General features: G+C 40.2%; 1 protein-coding gene across 1 annotated transcript; it reads right to left on the bottom strand.

Moving 5' to 3' along the window:
- Nucleotides 1-305: 305 nt before the first annotated feature.
- SGPP1 (sphingosine-1-phosphate phosphatase 1) lies at nt 306-19,704 on the bottom strand. The gene is made up of 3 exons (XM_021554513.3): nt 18,952-19,704; nt 8,722-8,811; nt 306-6,482 (listed from the first exon to the last, which is right to left on the bottom strand). The coding sequence occupies exons 1-3, from the start codon at nt 19,543-19,545 to the stop codon at nt 5,931-5,933; spliced, it is 1,236 nt and encodes a 411-aa protein (XP_021410188.3). The 5' UTR covers nt 19,546-19,704; the 3' UTR covers nt 306-5,930.
- Between the last annotated feature and the right edge of the window lie 344 nt (nt 19,705-20,048).

Below are 20,048 nucleotides of genomic sequence, written 5' to 3'. Positions count from 1 at the left end.
CAGTTGCAGATATGATTAGCCACCAGGACTGAACTCTCTACAGCAGGAATTCCCACCCACATATGGCTACTGGCATACCAGGAGAGATGAAAAAACATGCTGGGTTAAATATTTCAAGGTAATTTTTCAACTGACATGGAAGTAGAATGTGCTTTCTGCTTATGTTTGCTAAGCTACTACATCAAATCAGCCGTACACATATAAGGGGGAAAGAACTTTCAGAAAACAAACTTTGGGGTTTGAATCCATCCACAAACTCCAATCTTCTCCCTGAGCACTGGAAGGAATAAAGACGATAACACAGCTGAATCCAACAGGAGTTTATTACCCACGCATTGCAGGTGAAGTTAGACATTTCAGTTACCAGTCAATATAAGCTTAAGTATTAATTGACAACTCAGAAAGTGTACAATGAGTACAAAATCATTAAAAATAATAAAACAAAGTGCCGATGTATTAATTTTTAAAACATCAGTTGTACACTATTATACAGCAAACATTATATGATCCTCAACTAACTCCGCGCTCGCATCTCAGTTGTTTTGGGTTTTTAAAATCAAGTTCTCCAAGTGGTTGAGAGACTGGGTTACAACTGCATTATTTCCCAAAAGGCTACTAATATACAGCCTTACCTTATACAGACAATGCTGGTTTGTATTTTATCATCTTCCTTTTACCAGGGAATGCAGTAAACAGGAAAAAAAAATCTATACATAAAAAATTAAACTCCAATGCACAATATTTATATATATAAATGTATCTATATTGTACTACAGATTTCATATAAATCAAGTGTAGGCCAAATTTTGGCATAACTTTTATGTGCATTAAGTTTAATACAAAATCCCCCTCAGACTCTACTCTTACTGTTCCCATTACTTGCTCCTTAACTGATCTTCTTCAGTTTTGATACTTCAGTCATCTAGAATTGTCTTAAGAGGTAATTTCCAATTCAGTAATATCACCATTATCTTTCATTACACTAACAAAAATAAACTTGTGGGAAAACAGTGACTAATAAAATCCTCCAACTTGATGGGAATTATTTACATTTACTAGTCAGTATCTTTAAGGTACTGTTATCCCACTTACCCTCTCTTCTCCTTTGATCCTAACAGGAACAGTTACTGGACATATACTGCAAGCACACCCTGCTTTCCTTCCTTTTCTTACAAGGCCTCTTAACCAACATGCAAATCATTTCTGGTGCAGAATGGAGTGCAGAGAAATTTTTCAAATGCATGGCTAAATTTGCTTCAAAACCACCATGTGATACTTGCTTTTTAGAGAACACCTGAAGTGCTTTATCCTCTCTGCCACACAGAATTACATTTTGTTTCCAAATTCGGCTTTCATTGCCTCTCTTCAGTATTGCAAGAACAACATTAGTGACCCAATTAATCTATCAATTTGACAAATATATAATTTGCTTGAAATGTTAAAACAGGCTTATATATTCTTTTCTGAAAGAAAAGGCCACTTAAGCTTTCCTGTAGAATAAAGTCTGGCAAGAAGTCATTCAACTTCCTCCCACAAAAAAGTTAAGTTTCCTCAAAGTTATTTGTAGAATACAGAAATAAATGATATAACCACCAAACATTCTACTTTAGACCAAAGAACCATTCAAGAATCAATTGCAATAAGTTGGGTCACAATACCCCAATAAACCATTTCTCCTCTCATTTTAATATCTACTGACTTTATTCTGGGGTCTCTTCATTCACAGAATTATGGTACAGAGGGGGAGTGTTAGAAATGTGCAGCCAGTTCCACCTACACAGAATGGGCTTCCAAGTTGAGCCCTTTAGCAATCTTGTAAAAACAGGGCTAAGTGTGATTTTAACAAGGAAAATCACCCAAAAGCAAGGCTATCACATTTAGAAGCTGAGTCACTTCACACACACCGAGCCTGCTCACAGTCAGCACGGACTTGCCCTTCAGGCTTCATTCTCAGTGATGTGTGGAAGGAACCAAGTGCAGAACTCCCAGTAAAGTTAGCAGGAGTTTGACAGCAATGCCCCTTCATACCATTGAATTATTAAATATCTTCTGTAATGTGTGTGAAAACTGGTTTTATTGTGAAAGCAAATACTGAAACAGAAACAACTTTTAGCACAACAGATGTATTTACTTACAGCATGCAAGGATTTGTTTTTATATATTTTTGTAGCTAAAAATCCTTAATTATTTACAAATTCAAAATTACAATCTTCACATAAGTAGCAATTGCTTACAGAAGTTCTGGACACTCTCTCAGAAATAAGCAAAAAATGGAGTAAAAAATACTGCGAGCAGTAATTTAAAACAAAAACAAAGGAAAACCTATTAGCTTCTAATATCCAGACAATTTAACACTGTTCTGGTAAGAAAAAAATAACACAAAAGCCACATATCACATTTGGAGATGCCATTTTAAAAATAAAAAAATGCATCTTTCTGTTTGGTTTTTCTTTCCAGGAGAAATGCTGTACATAACCTTTAAAAATTCCAAATAAACAAAAAACAACTCCCTTTGGTTTGCCTATTTACTTTCAAGTCGCTCCTCCACCTCCTGATAGAGACCCAACAGCTTCACAGGTGATACTGTGATACTTTATATACAGGTGATACTTGTATATAAAGTAGGAGAAGCAAGGAGAAAGCAAAAAATCAATGCTTTTTTATAAACATGAAACATTTTTCCAAAATAACAGATTCTAAAACTCACCCAAGATGCACGTGTCCATTCTGAGTGAGGGCCAGACCAGAAAAAATCCTGCTCCTGTGTTTAAGGCAATCTCAGACTAATTTGCATCTCTTCAGCCTCTTGGAAAACAGAATTTTGTGTCAAATTGCTCTCTACCTGCCTGTTGGTTTTTAGGATTATTTCACACAATAATTAAAAAAGGCAAATGTAGCCAGCAGCTTTTTGTAATAAATGTGCATTTATACCTGGTTCTATGAAGTAATAATTCTCTCTGGGACTGAGGGAGTTCAGTAGCAGGATTTTTTTGCACCACATCATAAAGGGTTTCAAGCATATTTCCTTCTGGAAAGCCATTTGACTACCTCTTAAAGCTATATTAACTTTATTTATGAAGAATTTGGTACCAGCTGGTGCTCACACTAGAAACATTTTTCATGTTCAACTCTAAGAATAGATAAGGGCAAAGAAAGTGCTCCAGTTTTACCTGCTGCTTGTTATGCCCAATTCCAAGGAATCTTAGCTTATTAGTAAACAAAATTATACAACAATACAAATACTTGGATTTTGAAGCATTTGTATGTCTGTACTTCTTTATCCTCTAAAGGTATTCATATTGCATGACATTTTGTGCTAACTGCCCTCTTGAGCCTAACCCCTTATAAAACATGAAAATAGAACAGTAGAACTTTTTCTCATGTAAACTTCACTGAAGTAGTTGCTGAAGGTGCTTTATAGACATTCTGATGGACATTTCCTGGGCAGTGGTACACAGAACATGACATTTTGAATTTACTCAATGTAATGTATAAAAATATAAAAAATACGTTTATGACAGTAGAATAAGCTACAGTGCAATTTTCCTTAGCCTGTTGAAAGCTCTGTGTGATCTTTTTCACTCCTTCCAGATCCTCTACAGTACATCTCATGTTCCATTAATACTACAAGAGAGCAAGCACAGCTAGAAAATACAGCTTTACTTATGCTCTTTATGATGTAAACTTGAAGTTTCTAGAAGTCCAATATGTACCTTAAAAAATGAGTTTTGCTCACTTACCTTTTCTGTGCTAGAATTTAAACATTTTTTGCTAGAAACTGTAAAGCTAGGATATTTAAGGAGAATATGCCCTAAATATTTACTAAATATCAGAGAAAGTTATCCTATTATTGTTAACAGTCCTCAGACTACTTAAATATAATTGAAACTACACCACTTGCTTAGGGCTTTAAGCATAAGGCATTTTGTGTACATTCCCCCAGCTATGTATTTAATGGCTATCTTGGTGTGTGAAGCTAATCAGTGAAAATCCCATTCTCAAAACCCTAGAAACCAATTTACCTTTTCCTGCACATTCAGCACTGAACTGCAAAAGAGGAACAGACACAAAAATCAAATCCAGAAACACACACTGAAACTATTTTCTCACCATTTTCTGCTGGGTAAGGTGTTTCCAGGTATGTAAGTTGTTTAACACACTCTCAGTTCTTAATACCTCAGTTAAATACATTCATAGCAGTGCATTCAGGATGCATGGCAAAAATGCACCAGAAAAGTTGAGTTTTTTCACATCATCCAGTGCCAGAGTACCATAGACCTCATGTGCTTCAAAGAAAGTGAAGTTAACTTTGTCAATCTACACACTAACAGCTTGGAGATATCATCTCCAACACAGAAAACCTTCTAAAACCAAATACTGCTCACAAAAAATGTAGGCTTTGTATTCTATCCGATCACTGTATTTCCCAACCAAATGATGCTTTTCCTGAAAAACAAGTACAATACAAAATTAAGGAATTTGTGTCTGCTCAGACACTAAGACAGCGCTTCCTGCAGTAACTGTTCCTGACATGAAAATAACAGATCAGGCAACACATGAACAAGACAAAATGAACAGAAAAAAAGCACATGAAATTACACTTGAAGGGAAAAGGATCATGAAAAGCTCGAAAGCACATAATAAAATCCTGCCAAATTTAGACATCACAAACTGTTCATGCATTGACCATACTGTCTTGACTGCCTCACAATCTGTGAATCAGAATGATTACTAGTTTACTTTAATTGTTACATTGTCTTGTAACTATCTAAATTGGGTAAAGGTGATTATTTCCTTTAAATATAGTATGTTAATGCATAAAAATACACATTTTTCTAGAGTAAGTATTATATTTTCTAACCAAATACCTAAAAGCAGTGGTCCTTCTAGATTAGTTTGGAATAATAAATGAAGCCCATTTCTTTGCAGAATGGGGTGCTTTTATTGTTTATATGTTTAAATAATTAATACTGAATATCCATCCACTGTATAAACAATCTCCAGAAAAATATATCCTCTTGCAGTATCTTACAATACACATTAAAAATACTTACAAAAGGGACTATTGTTCATTTACAATATCTTGAGCTCCAGGACACAATTCCTGTGTTGTTTCATTTATGCAATTTTGATCAGGAAAAGCTGAACATTCTGGTTAACTTGGCCCATGTCAGCAACATGGACAATTAACATTTTTTTAATATCTGCCTAATTATGTAGGATTTTCCATAAAATCAGGCATTTTTACATCACAGTATATATGGCATTTCTTAGTTTAGCAACAGAAAGGCACAGTTATTAAACCATAAAATACAGTACCTGAATTATATATACTCTAGTGATATCTACCAATGCTAATCCAGACATTTTTCTCTGCAAAGGGGGCTAAAGAAAAAGGCTTTTGTTTAATTATTTAGAAAAATTCAACCTCATTACAAGTTTGGTCCATTAAAAATACCTATTAGTTGAAATACCTTGAAGCAGGACTTCAGGAAAGAATAGAAAAAAGTAAATGTAACAGTTTATGGTCCAACAACTTGAATTAATTACTGTGAAATGGCAAACAGATCATGAATGGAGCCTTCTGAATAGCTGTCAGACACACCTGCCAAAGTGTCACTGTACACAGGTACAGCCTGGCAGCCATCCCAGATACATTCACTGCATCACACACACAGACTTGGTTACAGCAGTAAGTCCAAAAAACAGCATTTACAGAGGTCAGCACTTCTCCTGGACTGATGCTTGACTGCTGGCCCTAAACCATCCCCAGAGATGTGCAAAGCCCTTTAAATGCTTTGCCTGCTTTGTATTGCTGTTAATAGGAAGACCCTGCGAAAGCCAAGCTGGCTGGCCTCCCTTAGCAAACTACTGCACCTCTTCAAAAAGCAACTAGCTCAGTTCTCCCTACTCAAAGTGATCAAACTGCATCAGGAAAGACCAATGAAATGGAAGAGGCAAGGAACAATAAACATGAGGGAGAAGCCAACCATCCCATAGGTAATGTAGCGATAGGGCAGCTCGACCTCCATGCGCTGCCTGGCTCTCCGCACGTCAGCGTGTGGGATGCGGAACATTTTACACGCCAGTGGAATCGTGGCTTTTTTCATGGCCACTCTTGTTAACAACAGCACGATGACGCCGATCAGCAAGCGCAGTATGGCTTTTCCAAACACGGTCACGGTGAGGGAGGACAGGGACAAAGGCAAGGTGTGGGGAGGAGGATCCAGCTGCAGGCCCAGGATGTAGTTGACGTGAGAGCCGCAGGCCACGCCGGCACCGCAGCCCAGGATCTGAGCTGTGTCTCCTCGCGACGTGCTCCACGTGTCCAGGGTGAAAGAGAAGATGCCCAGGGCCAAATGGAGACTGATGATAATTAAGGGTGCATATTTGTAAGTTAAGTTGAAGTTGTCAATCAGGTCCACAAGTGGATGGAAGACAACCAGGATAAGAATAGCATAAAGAAATCCAGCAATAACATCCTGTTGAAGAGAAAAATATGGTTTCAGTGTGGTAATCATTTAAGACAAAAGCCCTCAAGTTACATTAGCCATAATACAAGCCTAGCTACTGTAGTGTAAAAAGCAACTTGTGGATTCCTGTCTTTTACTGGATTAAATCTTTATTATGTTAAACATAAGGTAAGGAATTGCACTGGATCACTTATTATCAAATTACCTGCATCCTGACCAGACCATGAATGAAGTTATGATCAAAGGATCCTTTACTGAAGTTGTAGGTTTGGACTTTTAGTAAGGCCTGTTGTGACAGGGCAAGGGGTGATGGTTTTAAACTAAAAAAGAGGGGATTCAGACTGGATATAAGGAAGACTTTTTTTTTTTTTTTTCCAGTGAGCATGATAAGGCACTGTTACAAGTTGTTCAGAGGGGTGGTGGATGCCCTGTCTCTGGAAGCATTCAAGGTCAGGTTGGATGAGGCTCTGAGCAACCTGTTCTGGTTGAAGATGTCCCTGTTTATCGCAAGGGGGTAGGAGTAGATGATCTTTAAAAGTCTGTTCCAACCCAAAACTATTCTGTGATTCTTCTATGGTTTTTCTGCTGGCAACACTGGTCCCTGCCCAGGGCCAGGGCATTCCAACCTACAGTCAGCACAAATCCAGCCCAGCTAAATATGTTCTGCCAACTTAGGTTTGCTGAAACAGCTCAACAGTGGCTCTGAGGACCTGGGTGCCAACACGTCCAACACTGGCAGCAGCAGCAGCTGGTGCAGCAGTCAAGGACCTTTGCAGCCAGGCACTAAAACAGCTTCAACTTTCCACTCCAGCTTCAGAATTAACAATGCTGGAAGAATGGGAACTGTTTCCAAATATTAAAGGAGAGGAAGAGATAACCTCTGTGGCTTCCTAACTGATTTTCAGTTTCACTACTGTTTTTAAAGATATTTTCTTAATGAAAACATTACCCAGTGATTCTTTACTTCAGCATTAAATTTCAGTTAACTGTGACTGATCACTGAGTTGCATGGAATTCTCTGCCACTTTTGTCACCTTCAATTGTTAAAGAACTTGTGCAATCCAAGCATTACAAAGTGGCCTGCCTTAATTTTCATGCTTATCAGCTCTTCCACATGAGCCAGGAGGTAGGACTTCAGTCACCAGAGTTTGTATTGCTCCAGCTTCAATTAATCATTTTTATTTGCTTCCACTAATTGAAAGCTTGATAAAAGCTCTAAAAAATTTGACTGATATAAACATCAGACTTGTTCATTTCAGAAGCAACAAAAAAAATCTTTCTGCTCTATTTGCCACCTACTCCCCCCAAACTCAGGCACTGTGGTTGATGTGCATTGCACACTGTATTCCCTCAAACTCTGCAGAGGATTCAGATGTGAAACTGCAAAATAGCCCTGTCTGCTTGCTCACTATTTGTGGCACAACTTTGTTCTATGACATTTTGTGTAAGCTGAACTATCAGCCCATCACATCATCCTTGATGGGGTGGTTTTAGATTGGAAAGCCTCCTAACTACTGATGCAAAAATATAATTTAGTTTTTCTGAGCTGCCTTATTCCCCCATGCTCCTTTTATACTGTTAATTTACCAGCTTTTCTACTCCCTACCAGGCTTACCCTTTTCTGTTAGCTTTTCTTCAAAAAACATCTTTAGCCACCCCCATAAGTGGTCTTGCATTGCAATTACCACTTTCTAGTGTTCTTGTTTTCTCATTTCTTCATTGCATACATTTGTGTTTCAGTTTGAGGTGTTTCAATCTGTATAATAAAAGAGTTTGTTTTTCATAGATGACAACTTTGTTACCTAGTTTTAGAAACTCTGGTAAATGAATCTCTAGCATGTAGAGTGGCACTCCAAAATGCACACGCTTTGAGCAGCTGATGTGGAATGAACTTTAAAGCCACTTTCTCATTCTGCAAAATGATTTCTACTCTGTAGAGGAAAATTTACTCTACACTTTAGAGCAGTCATCAATTTCTGCACTAAAAAATGACATTAAACACCTATTAAGTTTCAACCATGGACCGAGTTTATAAAAGACAACTGTAAGTTTAGCATGAGAGCGACTTTTAGCTATTTTATCAATTTCTATGCTGAAGAAATGCAAGTCTTCTGTTTCTGTATGGTAGGACATTACAAAAATACATATGTATATCATTATTGCACTGTAAAACATTCAACGTGATGTGAGTTTATTAAATCAGAACAGGATTAAAGCAGAAATTCAGTAGTAGATTAGATTTTCTTACCAAAATTGAATGCATTCCCATATAAATTCGACTACAGCAAACCAAAGAACACCAGCAGAATGCCAGGATCAGTCCAAACATAAGGGGATACTGGTAGGGAAGAAAAATGCAGAAACCGTATTAGAATTTGAAAAAATAAATAAAAAAAAAAAAATCACTCTGTGAACATTCTATAATTAATTCTAGTTAATGCCCCTGATATTTACCCTTTTCCTTACCCTAGCCTCCACAGGCCTAGGTAGCACCTTTTCATAGAGAAATTGTTAAGTCAAACTTTCAATCTTCCCCATCTTCTTTGCAATCACGATATATGAATTTCAGTGCTTTGACCAGATGTTTTCAAAGCAGGAAGAAATGTCTCAATCTCTGTAGCAGTTGTCTTGCCATGCTCTCATATCCCAAATTGACCACATGGGCAGAGACAAGTATGTTAAACTGTGCAAAGTTTTACACTGGATGAAGCAGCTCCATCACCTACTTGTATTGTTAGGAAATACCCATGCAGAATTGAGTGGCTTCACTTTTTTCCCCAAAAAGGAGGAACTTGTAACAAAATTACAAAGAAATTCAATTCCTTCCTCAATTCTTTGTTTTAGGGTTTCTGCAGTCGTTGACTTAATCTCTGGGCATCAGCATGAAACTCCTAAAACAGTAATCTTTTTTGTTTTTTCCAAACTCACATAAATTTCCTCCTGCAAGCCACATTTGTTAAAACAAAAATCATCAAATAATTACTTCCAATTCTTTTTGCCTTCTCACATGTTCTTTTTATTAATAAGGACTGTTTACCAGGAAGAAATAACTTTGCTTTAATAAGCACATATCCCGTAGAGAAACTTAGTTTCTTAACTTCCTTAGGTGTTGGATAAAACTATGCTAATTTACATATTGCAGCACAGTAAGAAATACTTTCCCCACTATTGCAAAATGTACAAGACAGGGTACACCTTCCTTTTTTGTCACTATTCTAGAAAAGACGCAGTCACAAGACTGGCAAGTTTCCAAAATTGCTCCTCTTCCCACAATAAACATGTTCAATGTAAACAGACAGCCGAGATGTATTCAAACCTAAGAACAAAATCTACAGGCAGTTTTCTTGCCCTTTCCCTTGTTCCTTTTATAGGTAACCTGAGGGGTAGAATATCCAACAAATTCGAGAAAATCTTTAAAATTACTGGAGGAAGCTCTCTGTCCTTTGTGAAGTCCACTTAACAGACTGTAAAGTTCCAAAATCAGTCTTTCTGTAAAAGACTTTAGACAGGATTATCACTCTTCTGCATTTTTACAACCTTCCCTGAATTCTCAACTCCAGATGACAAACCTAAAATAACGTTCTCAAGCTAAGAGAAAATCAGAAACTTACATTTCACATAAGAAGCAGATTTCAGATTAAAACAAATTCTAAACACGCCACTCATGGTTGTGCTCTATCTAGATTAAACTCTATTTCCTGTAGCAACATTTGTCTTTGCTTCTATCATATTCATCTACAAACTGGATCTAAATGGAACTGTGTACTGACTGGAATGATGAAGGAACAAACTCAGTTTCCTGCCTTTCAGAACTCTGCTAATTCTGGGCAATGCACCAGTAACTCTGTCACACTCACACATGACTGCAGTTATCAGATACCAACATTGCTACAGCAGCCACAAAAGCAGCCCTTTTGGTACAAGTGCAGCCACATCCCTCTGCCCCACTGTGCTTCTCCCTTTGCCACTGGTCTCAGGGCAGAAGGAATGCTGCCTGCAGCAGCCACACACCCTCCCTGCACGGTGCTGCTGCACTCGCCCTCCCTCACGCAGGACTCCCCCAGAAGTGCTCCGTGTGCAGGGACAGCTGTACCCTGTGGCCTCTGAAGCAAAGAGCAGCTTCAAGTTTCAAATTCTTTGGCCATCACTTGATAGCCTATGTCCATCCCTGTCTCCTGACACACATCTTTTGTGCTTTCAGAGCCCAGTCGGGGTAAGGCTTTTCTTTAATAAAGACTTGTCTTATTTCTGAGGTACCTGATGGAAAGAGGCTGGAGCTTTAGCTGGAAGATGAATGAAGTGCCAGGCTCAGCAGGGCTCAGCAGCTGCTCATGACACTGCGGGTAAGAGGCTGGGGTTGGGGGAGGGAAGAGGTTAGAGCAGCTAAACAGCAAAATCCTGGGAACAAGGAGTATGAAGGAAATAGTTAGGTGAGAAGTCTGGCTTTAATAAGAGTCCTGAGCAGGTAATTGTAAACAGCAGGCAGACTACAATAATTCTGAAAATTAAAGAAGAAATGCTTGCTGTCAGGGAACTCACAGGGGAGGGGTGTTTGAGTAAGAAACTCCAGCTCTGAAGAATGTTTTGGAAAGATTACTTGGCTCTGTCGTATGTCACTCTAATTCTGAATAAATAGCCCTTAAACCATCTGAGAACACAGGCTAGTTTAGTTTCTCTGTAGCAAAACACAGCAGAATAGCTTGAACATCTTAAACTAGAACAGGCTGCTCAGAGCCCCATCCAACCAGGCCCTGAATGTTTCCAGGGATGGAGCATCCAACCTCCTCTCTGGGCAACCTGTGCCAGTGTTTCACCAGCCACAAAACTTTTTCCCTGCATCTGATCTAAACTAGCCCTCGTTCAGTTTAGAACCATCACCCCTTATCCTATCACAAGAGATCCACAGGAGTTGGCTCCCATCTTTCTCACAAGGACCTTTTAAGTACTGATCATAAAGCACAACACCCTGTGTCCTCCTCAGCCTGTTTTAAGTCCTACCTTTTAAAGCAGCCACTGGGTTCAAGCATTCCCAGAACACCAAACTGGTAGCACCTGCTTAAAATCTGCCCTGAGGTGGTGAGACAAGCATGTATTTGGTCCTCACACGCAGGGATAAGTGCACAAGGTGACTAAAAGAGAATATCAGCACTCCCACACACCTCTGAGCTCAGCAGCACGCCAAGTCACACCACCAATAGGGACATCACCTGGATCTTTGTAAAAGAAAGCTGATGCCATGGACTTACTTCCAAACTTGCCTGCAAGGCTGAGATACCAGCAAGCCTTATAATAATACTGTTTTATAATAATGGATTTCAAAAATCTCCTCTCCAAATCATAAATGAATATTCAAAGAAAGGGAAAAAACAGCTTTTATGTTTTCTGCTTAAAACAGGCACATTTTATGAAAGAGCAATGTGAAAATTTGAATATAAATTTATATTAAGTGTTCAGGGAAGAAAGTCATAACCACTTTCTCTTTTTATTATGTTGACTCAGCTCAGGTCTCTACTTAAATAAGAGATATTAAGCAAAACAGCTGAATTCCAGCAGTTTTAGTCCCATGGTTCCTGGCATGCCAGATCAGACCTACAGAGGCACAAAGCACAAAAGATCACAAGTTTGCTTCTACCCTCTTCCCCAAATCACAGTTGGTTTTACTCATTTGGGCATCAGAAGGCAGACTGGCATCACATGTCATTCCAGATGAGGCTGTCAGAGATCACAGGTGGGAGAGGCAGACATAGAAACCAGGTTTCATTCTCTCACCTTGTTCTTTTTGATAAAAGAATCGATGTATCAACATTATTGACCACATCTGGTGTCACTTTCAGTCAGATATTCAGGAGCAGCCCATTCTGGACACAAACATCTCAAACCCTGTCTCCATGCCCTCATTTAAGACCATCTCATGTATATCCTCAAAAATTCCTTATGCCTCCATAGCCAACATGGCACCTCAACAATTTTGAGTGTGTTGTTTTTTTTTTAACTGCATACTGCTTTTTTTTTTATGAATTAAAACCTCCAAACCAACAAGCATGTTATTTAAAAAAATAATTTTTTTAAAAGTGTATCGATTTCTTAACTTCACCTATTAAGGTAAAGCTAAGTAAACTGAATGAACTACTGGATAAACTCTACTCATTGTGTTTCAGACCCCAATTTTGTTCCCATATTCAGAATCTTGCTTTAATTGAAAAAATTGAATTAAATTCATATTTGTAAAACAGCAGTGAAAACACTCTCAGTAAGTCTTTGAGAACTTTATGTCCTATGCTTTTAAAAGGAAACTCCCATCCTATAGAAAATTCCAATACATCCTCCAAAATAGGTTTGCAAACTTCTGACTGGACTACACACAAAACCCTCCCGTATCCTCCTCCCGCTCCTTGATCTTTTTGCCAAGTCTTAATAACATAACCATTGTTTAAAAATGCTTATAAGGAAACAATCTGTCCCAAAAGCTTTGACCTAGGTCAGAAAATTCCTTCTTTCATAAGGGAACATTATTCAAAGACACTCTAAATACTCATTTCTTTACCTTTTTAAAGCACATTCTGCACCAGAGAAATTTCCAGCACCCACAAATTATTCCAAAGTAGCTTTCTAATATTTTCAGTGTTCTACAGCATTCAATGATCTTTTTTAAATCATAACGCAGAAGTTCAACTCGAGTTTGAGCCAATTATTTTGGGCTAAAGTTCACTGAAAGAATCCAAGCAGAACTTGCAGCACCAGGCTTTTAATAAGGTATTTCGGCCATGTACTGGCAATAGCCATATGAAAAGCTGCAATCAATGTTTATGGGCATGGCTCCAGCACCCTGGCTGGGCAGATGAGTTCAAAAAGCACAGCATAAAAATGATTTTGTGAACAGAGCAGAAGAAAAGGGAAAAGAGGATTGTTCAAAAAGAGAAAGCACCAGTCAGTCATTTTAGGAAAAAAAAACAACTTTCTATTTCAAAATGGGCCGGGTGGTAAATACCACTGGTTAAGCTACATTTATCAATTATTTTCTCCTTTCTTGCACTGACCATCATTAATACCAAGAGATATGAAAACCTCAGTGTTGCATGTTTCTACAAGAACCTCTTTTTAAAATTCCAAGATAAACTTTTCAATGCCAGTCCTAAAGGAAGTTAAAACGTTTAATTTTCTGCTACACCTAATCTGAAAAGAAATTAAGGAGGAACAATAGGAATTAGCTTGTTATTTCTTTTCATTGCAGTCATTAAAAAAACAATCCCTCTGTGAACACAGCTAGCAAAAATCACTTATGGCTTGCTCTGTTTATGCCCCAGTACCTAAAACTTCATTTTTTCTGCAAAATAATGTTTTCTCGGTTTAATCAGCACACCCTATTTGAAAGAACAAGGAGTGCTTTACATGTGTACAATGCACCAAGAAAAAAGAAACTGCTTTAGAAATATTTCCTTTGAATACCTTTTCAGCAAAAACTCTTATCCAACTTCAGAGCATTTGTTTTTACATGTTTTCCCCCAAGACTACTTACATTAAAGAGTCACTTAGGCAAAACTGAAAAATACATTTAATGACAATCAACACAGTCTAACGAGACAGGCTGTTGTATTCCTCTGGCAGAGATTCCCTACAGACATTTGTCAGAACTAGCTGTGCTCTTTTCAAACTTTTAAGAACACCTGCAACAAACAACTTTTTTCAGTTTCCTTTACAAACAACTACAGGCAGTAATATGGCCGATGGAAGATCTTGCATCTCAGACACACAAGACAAGGCCAGTGCTGACACTCCAAATTCCCACTGCTCTCTCTCAAATCATTGTGTGGGTAATTCTGTGTTTTCAGATCATCCCTTCAGCTGGGCTTCCAATGTCAGAAGAGGTTTTGTTTGACTCTTAAACATGTACAAGAAGACCAATTAGACAAGCATGCACGCATCTCTTTGCCAACATTTCTTCTCAACATTTTAGTATTTTAGCCAAAGGCCCCTTTGGGCTTCTCTGAGACATGATGTGTCTCTTTCTGAAGGGACTGCACTCGCTCCTGCACACAGACTTTGTATGTAAGAGATGGTTTTCTGTGTGTAGCTTCCAGTTTACCACTACATCAATCTTACTGAAAATGCAAGCCTTTCACCAAGGACAGACATTTAAAACAAGGGTGTGTCCCTTTCTGCAAAATTCTCACTACAGCACTGTTGTGATTAGGCTGTTTCTTCATCTCCAATAACCAATTATTCCCTATTTCCAATGGGGATCAGAGTGTTTAGCCTTTTGAAATGAAAGAGCAGGCAGACAATTCTAGAGGTAATCTTCAATAGGGGTCAGTCAGAACCACAGAGTGATGCAGATTTCTCTGAAATCCCAACACAGATCCTGTCAAACCCATCTCTAATTACATTCACCAGCCTTGGCTGATAAAAGTCACAGTGCAGATCAAAGAACTCTGGAAGAGAGTCTCAGGTGGTACCACAAAAGAGTCTTACACAACCAGTACCACAGAGAGTCAAATAAGCACTGAGTAAATGAAACCTGTAAGTGAAAACTGCATCAGAGAGGCCACTGGAGAATACATGCACCTGCTGCAGGTTCAGCAGTGGTGTTTATCCAGGTCACCATTAGCAGCAGCAGGGTGGAAAGGCAGTCACTGATGACAGGCTTTGCATATCAAACATTGCCAGGCACGTACCCAGGGAGGACAAGGCTGTCATGTTCAGCACCACAAGCTGCCTCAGAAGCTAAATCAGTGCTGGTTAATATAGTTAAAGGCCTGCTACACAACAACCCAGGCTCTGGGCTCCTGCTGAACATCAACTGAAGTTTGCTCAGTGGTTACAGTGAGAGTCAGCAGTTCCTCACTGAGCTCATTAATGCAGAGCTCAGGAAGGAGTGCAAACCCATCATTTCCTAATGCAGACAGCCACTGCTACAGCCAGGCTGCATCCTGAGCAACCCTGGGAAAGAAGAAAATTTTCTCTATCCCCTGGGTGGTATTTTTCTCCTCAAAATACACCAGCAGAGTTCTGACACATTCAGGTACCATCCCAACTTAAGGACCATTTCTAATAAAATATATCTTGATAGCTATTTGAAATCAACAGTTCAATGTAATCAAATAATATAAAAAATACTTTTTCTAGTAGTCTCAGCCTGAGCCTGTGGAGATGTTGTGGATAATTAGCAATTCACACAATCTCTTCCTCATCTATGATATAAGCCAGTCTGGCTCAAACTGTCACAACTTCAAAGAAAGTAAGTTTTCCCCAGTTTGATAAAGGTTGCTTTTTCCTACATTGTATCAAGATCTATAACCTGTCTTTAAAATGTTTGCCCTCCTCTTTCAGGGTATCAGCACTTCAAAGGACAAAAAAAAATCAACATTTATAACACTCCTAAATTCTCATAAGTCTTTGACATGAGCTTTATATTTCATGGCTACTGAAGTGTCATTGAAATAAATGGTTGTCCCTACAGAAATGTTAGCATGTAACACATGTAACTTTTTAAATAAATAAATGAACATTGATTATGCAAGTAGAATCAGAAGTTTCAGGCAAGCTCTCATAACACAAGAAGAAACTGAAAAATTTGGATACAATGGACAGAACAGTTAGCAACTATGAAAGTTATCCCAATATGTAACTCACTTCTGTCTGAAAGGTTTCATTGAATATCCCCTATGTTCAAAGTATCTAATTGTGATAATTTGCCAAAACCATCTTTAAAATACATTATCTTTGAAAATATTCTACTTGAACAATAGAACTACTGCATTTATAGAAAGTATTTTAGTTTAATATTCAGAAATCCTTTTGAATACTATGTAAAAATAATTGTAACAGGACTGCTTAAAGGCATTGAAAAATTGAAAATCACAAAGTCAGCAGGTTAAGAAAAAACCCTACTGCAATCCAAACATGTTTTTAAATGGACAATCTGGGCCATACCTAGAGAAATAGGAGCACATTTTCTCTGTTCTGTATTTTCTTCAAGAAAAAGACTCAAACAGATTGTCTTTGATAGAATAGAACTATCACACAATAGCAGGAAGTCATAGATCACTGAAAGCAAATAGGCTACACGAGAGATTCCCTCCTCACTGGTGTAATATCTTTTAAAGCAAGAGGAGCTTTCTTAGGTTTAGTATAAACTTCCAAGTGACAAACTCAGAGCTGCCTGTATTCCAGAGTAAAAGTCCCTGCAGAGTTACACCTGTCTCTGCCTCAATTCATCCTCAGTCTCGCTCCACTGTGATCTGCTGAACCAACACTCCCAAGATACTGTCTCACCACAATCAGGCTCTGTGTAAGGCTTCTTGACACTAAATATATACAGAAAGAGATTGCCAAAGGTTTAAATCCAGCAACCTGCACCTACTGGTGCATTTGTAGAATTTAGTAAAAATAGTATTAAAATCTCTTTTATCTTTAGTAAAGATAAAGAACTTCAAGAACTTCTGAGGTCAGTCTTTTATAACACCATTTCAAGAAAAACACCATTTTCCATGACAAATGATGTCACATACGTTCTACTCCCTTTCAACAGAAGTAAAACAAGGAGAACAGAACTGTCAGATGAAAGGTTAATGAAAAGACTCTTGACATGCCATTGGTTAATTATTGATTAACTTATGGAAATAATTTAAAAATCAGAAGGGATTTTTTTTTTACATGAGTATTTTGAAATGACAGAAGTTGGTTTCAGAGAGGTCTTTTATTCATACTCGTTTTCTAAGAAAAAGGATTTGAAATCAAGACTCAAGCAGTTGGCTTCTGCATTTCTTAAGCACAGTCCTACACGAATAACAAGGCTGAATGTTTTATGATTTCTTACCACGCATTCATGGTAAATATGTTTAGTCAATGAGCAGAGTGTTTCACAGACTGCAGCGGCAGGGTTGCAAACCACAGATCGAACTCGGTTCACTGGCAAAAACACCATTTCACACCCCGTTTGCTGCTCCTCTAAAGGCCATCGAGACGGGCTCTCCTCTGCACACATAACATCAGCTGAGCAAAGCTGATCGACTGGTACTGCTAAATGAGCTTTCCCACATGCAAACAAGTACAAATCCAGTTTGTTCTTCCAATTGACACCAGCCCTACCAATAATCAAACATACAGATTTTGGTCATTTAATAAAAACAACTTTGAGATTAAGCATCTAAGTGGCAACATTTCAAATATTTATTTCAAACACTTATAAAACAGTACATTATTTATATGTGTATAGATATATATATGTAATTATTATGCCTGCATAACTCCAGCAGATAAAACTTCACCTTTTCCTAGCAAAAGTGAATCCCCAAGAGCTTTCTTTTGGGTACATGCATTCACCTTGCAGAAACAGATACATAATCTTTGGTTAGAGAGACCAAATAAAATGTCTAACCCTTAATTATCTCATACCTTTGCAGTCACCCATTCTGATGCTGAGATAGAGCCACAAAGTGTCAGGCAGCGGCAGCAGACAAATGGTGATTGTCACCAGTAACTGGGAAGGCAAGAGTTAAGCCCTGCACAAAGCTTAGAATCAGAGTTAAGTGCTCTCTACCGATATGACTTATATCCAACTTAAACCAGGCAGGTATTACAGTAAGGATTAGTAAACAGTAACAACTTAAGAGCCTAGTTACTGCCTAACTTCTTAAAACGCTGTACTGGACATTTACCTGGGAAAGCCTTCTCTCAGCTACTGCTGGAAGTGGTGCAGTGATTTAGAGAGCTGGATGTGCTTTCTTTGGAGCTGCTGCTGTTGCCGTACTTCCAGCAGCCAGCGCCAAAGCACATGCCACTGCTTGCGTAAACCAGACTATCAACAGTGTTATTTTAACTTATCTATTGACCCCAAGTGCAATAGACGGATTTTAGAGATTCTGCTGAATGAAGGTGATGAAAATATCATAGATTACCAGTTCCGCTAATTAGGAACACACTGATAGATTGCAGAACCTCCTGAAAGTACAAATACCAGAATCATTTCCAGCTTGTGGTTAATGAAAATAAAATCGTTAAGGAAAAGGCTAAAGCTACAACACAGTGACGCTACAAAGTGACTCGAAGCAAAGAAGGATCAACAAGCTCTTTAGTTACTGGCTCTCCACTAAATTCTCACTCTGTAAAACCAAATGCTTGTAAAAACACTGGATGCTTATCCAAACTTTACGCAAATTGACAATCTGGAAAAAACCTCTCATCGGAACAAAATGCAGATTGTTATCGCGAACTTTTCACGCGTGCTGAGCTAATCCTCAAAACCAGCACAACTTCCATTCACAAGACAGAATTACTAGAACATTTCTCGTTACCTGAGCACTCGCTTAAATCACAGAAAAAAGAAAATAAGACTGAGGCAAGGAAAAAATGTACGAATCTCACGTTTTGCCAACCAAACTCAGCCACCTCCCCTCCTGAGGAGAAATCAGGTCTGCCACATCCTTACACCTCGGGGCTGGAAAGCGCACGGATGAGGACACGGAGGTGCGAGCATTACCTGCCAGCGGCCGTAGCTGAGCAGCAGGAGAGCCAGGGGGATGGCGGTGCCCGACATGGCGTGGGTGGAGGGCATGCTGTACTCGGAGTTGTAGAACACCTCCAGCTTCACCACGGGCGGCGAGGCAGGACGCGGCCAGCGGATCACATCCTTGGTGCACTGCCCCAGGTACATCACCCACACCCAGATGATGATGAGCCTCCGGCCCAGCCAGGCGTCCACATTCCAGATGCAGAAAGGGAAAAAGAGGATGTAGAAGAGCTCGTTGCCCAGCTCCGTGCCCAGGCTGAACAGATAGTAGAGGAAGCGGCTGCGAGTGGCGAACTCCTGGCTGCCGTCCTCCTCCTCCGTCAGCGAGTTTCGGCGCGGCCTCCTCCTCCAGCGCCGCGGGCTTCCCGCCGCGCCGGGCACGGCCCCGTTCCCAGCGGGATGCTCCTGCCCGCCCGCGGGGCCGCCGTTCGCCACCGGCCCCCGCTGCTCCGCGCCGGCCCAGCCCGAGGGCCCCTCCACCCCGCAGAGCCGCTGGAACGCGGCCACCTTCCGCGGGTCCTGCAGGTGGGCGGCCAGCCGGGCCAGGCGCTGGCCGAGAGACATAGCGGCGGGGGACTTCGTCTGAGGGGCGGAGAGGGGGATGAGGGCTCCGCGTTATGGGAAAGCCGCTCTCTGAAGAGAAACCCGCTGGAAGGCGAGGCGCCGCGGGACCAGCCTCGCCTCGCCCGCTCCCTCCCGCCGCTCGCTCCCTCACGCCCGCCCCGCTCGTTCGCTCCCTCCCTCACGCCCGCGCCGGCCCCGCCCCGCCGCGCCTGCGCGCGGCCCCCGCCCCGCGGGAAACGTCCTCCGCGGCGCGGATTGGCCGCGGCTCTCTCTGGGGCCCGCCCCGCGGGCGGCGCAGCCAATCGGAGCGCGGCGCCGCGCGAGGCGGTGCGCGGCGTGAGGCGGCCTCGAGCGTGAGGGGCAGAGGCTGCGGAGGGCGGCCCGAGGCGGCTCGTGGGGCGGCTCGGGTACCGCGGCGGAGCCTTCTCCTCCTTTCCTCCTTTCCTCCTTTCCTCCTTTCCTCCTTTCCTCCTTTCCTCCTTTCCTCCTTTCCTCCTTCCCTC

This window comes from Lonchura striata, chromosome 5, assembly GCF_050655825.1.
Source record: "Lonchura striata isolate lonStrDom1 chromosome 5, ASM5065582v1, whole genome shotgun sequence".
NCBI classification, from domain to species: domain Eukaryota; kingdom Metazoa; phylum Chordata; class Aves; order Passeriformes; family Estrildidae; genus Lonchura; species Lonchura striata.
Note: the sequence above shows the minus strand (reverse complement) of the source record. Positions and strands in the feature narration are given on the sequence as shown.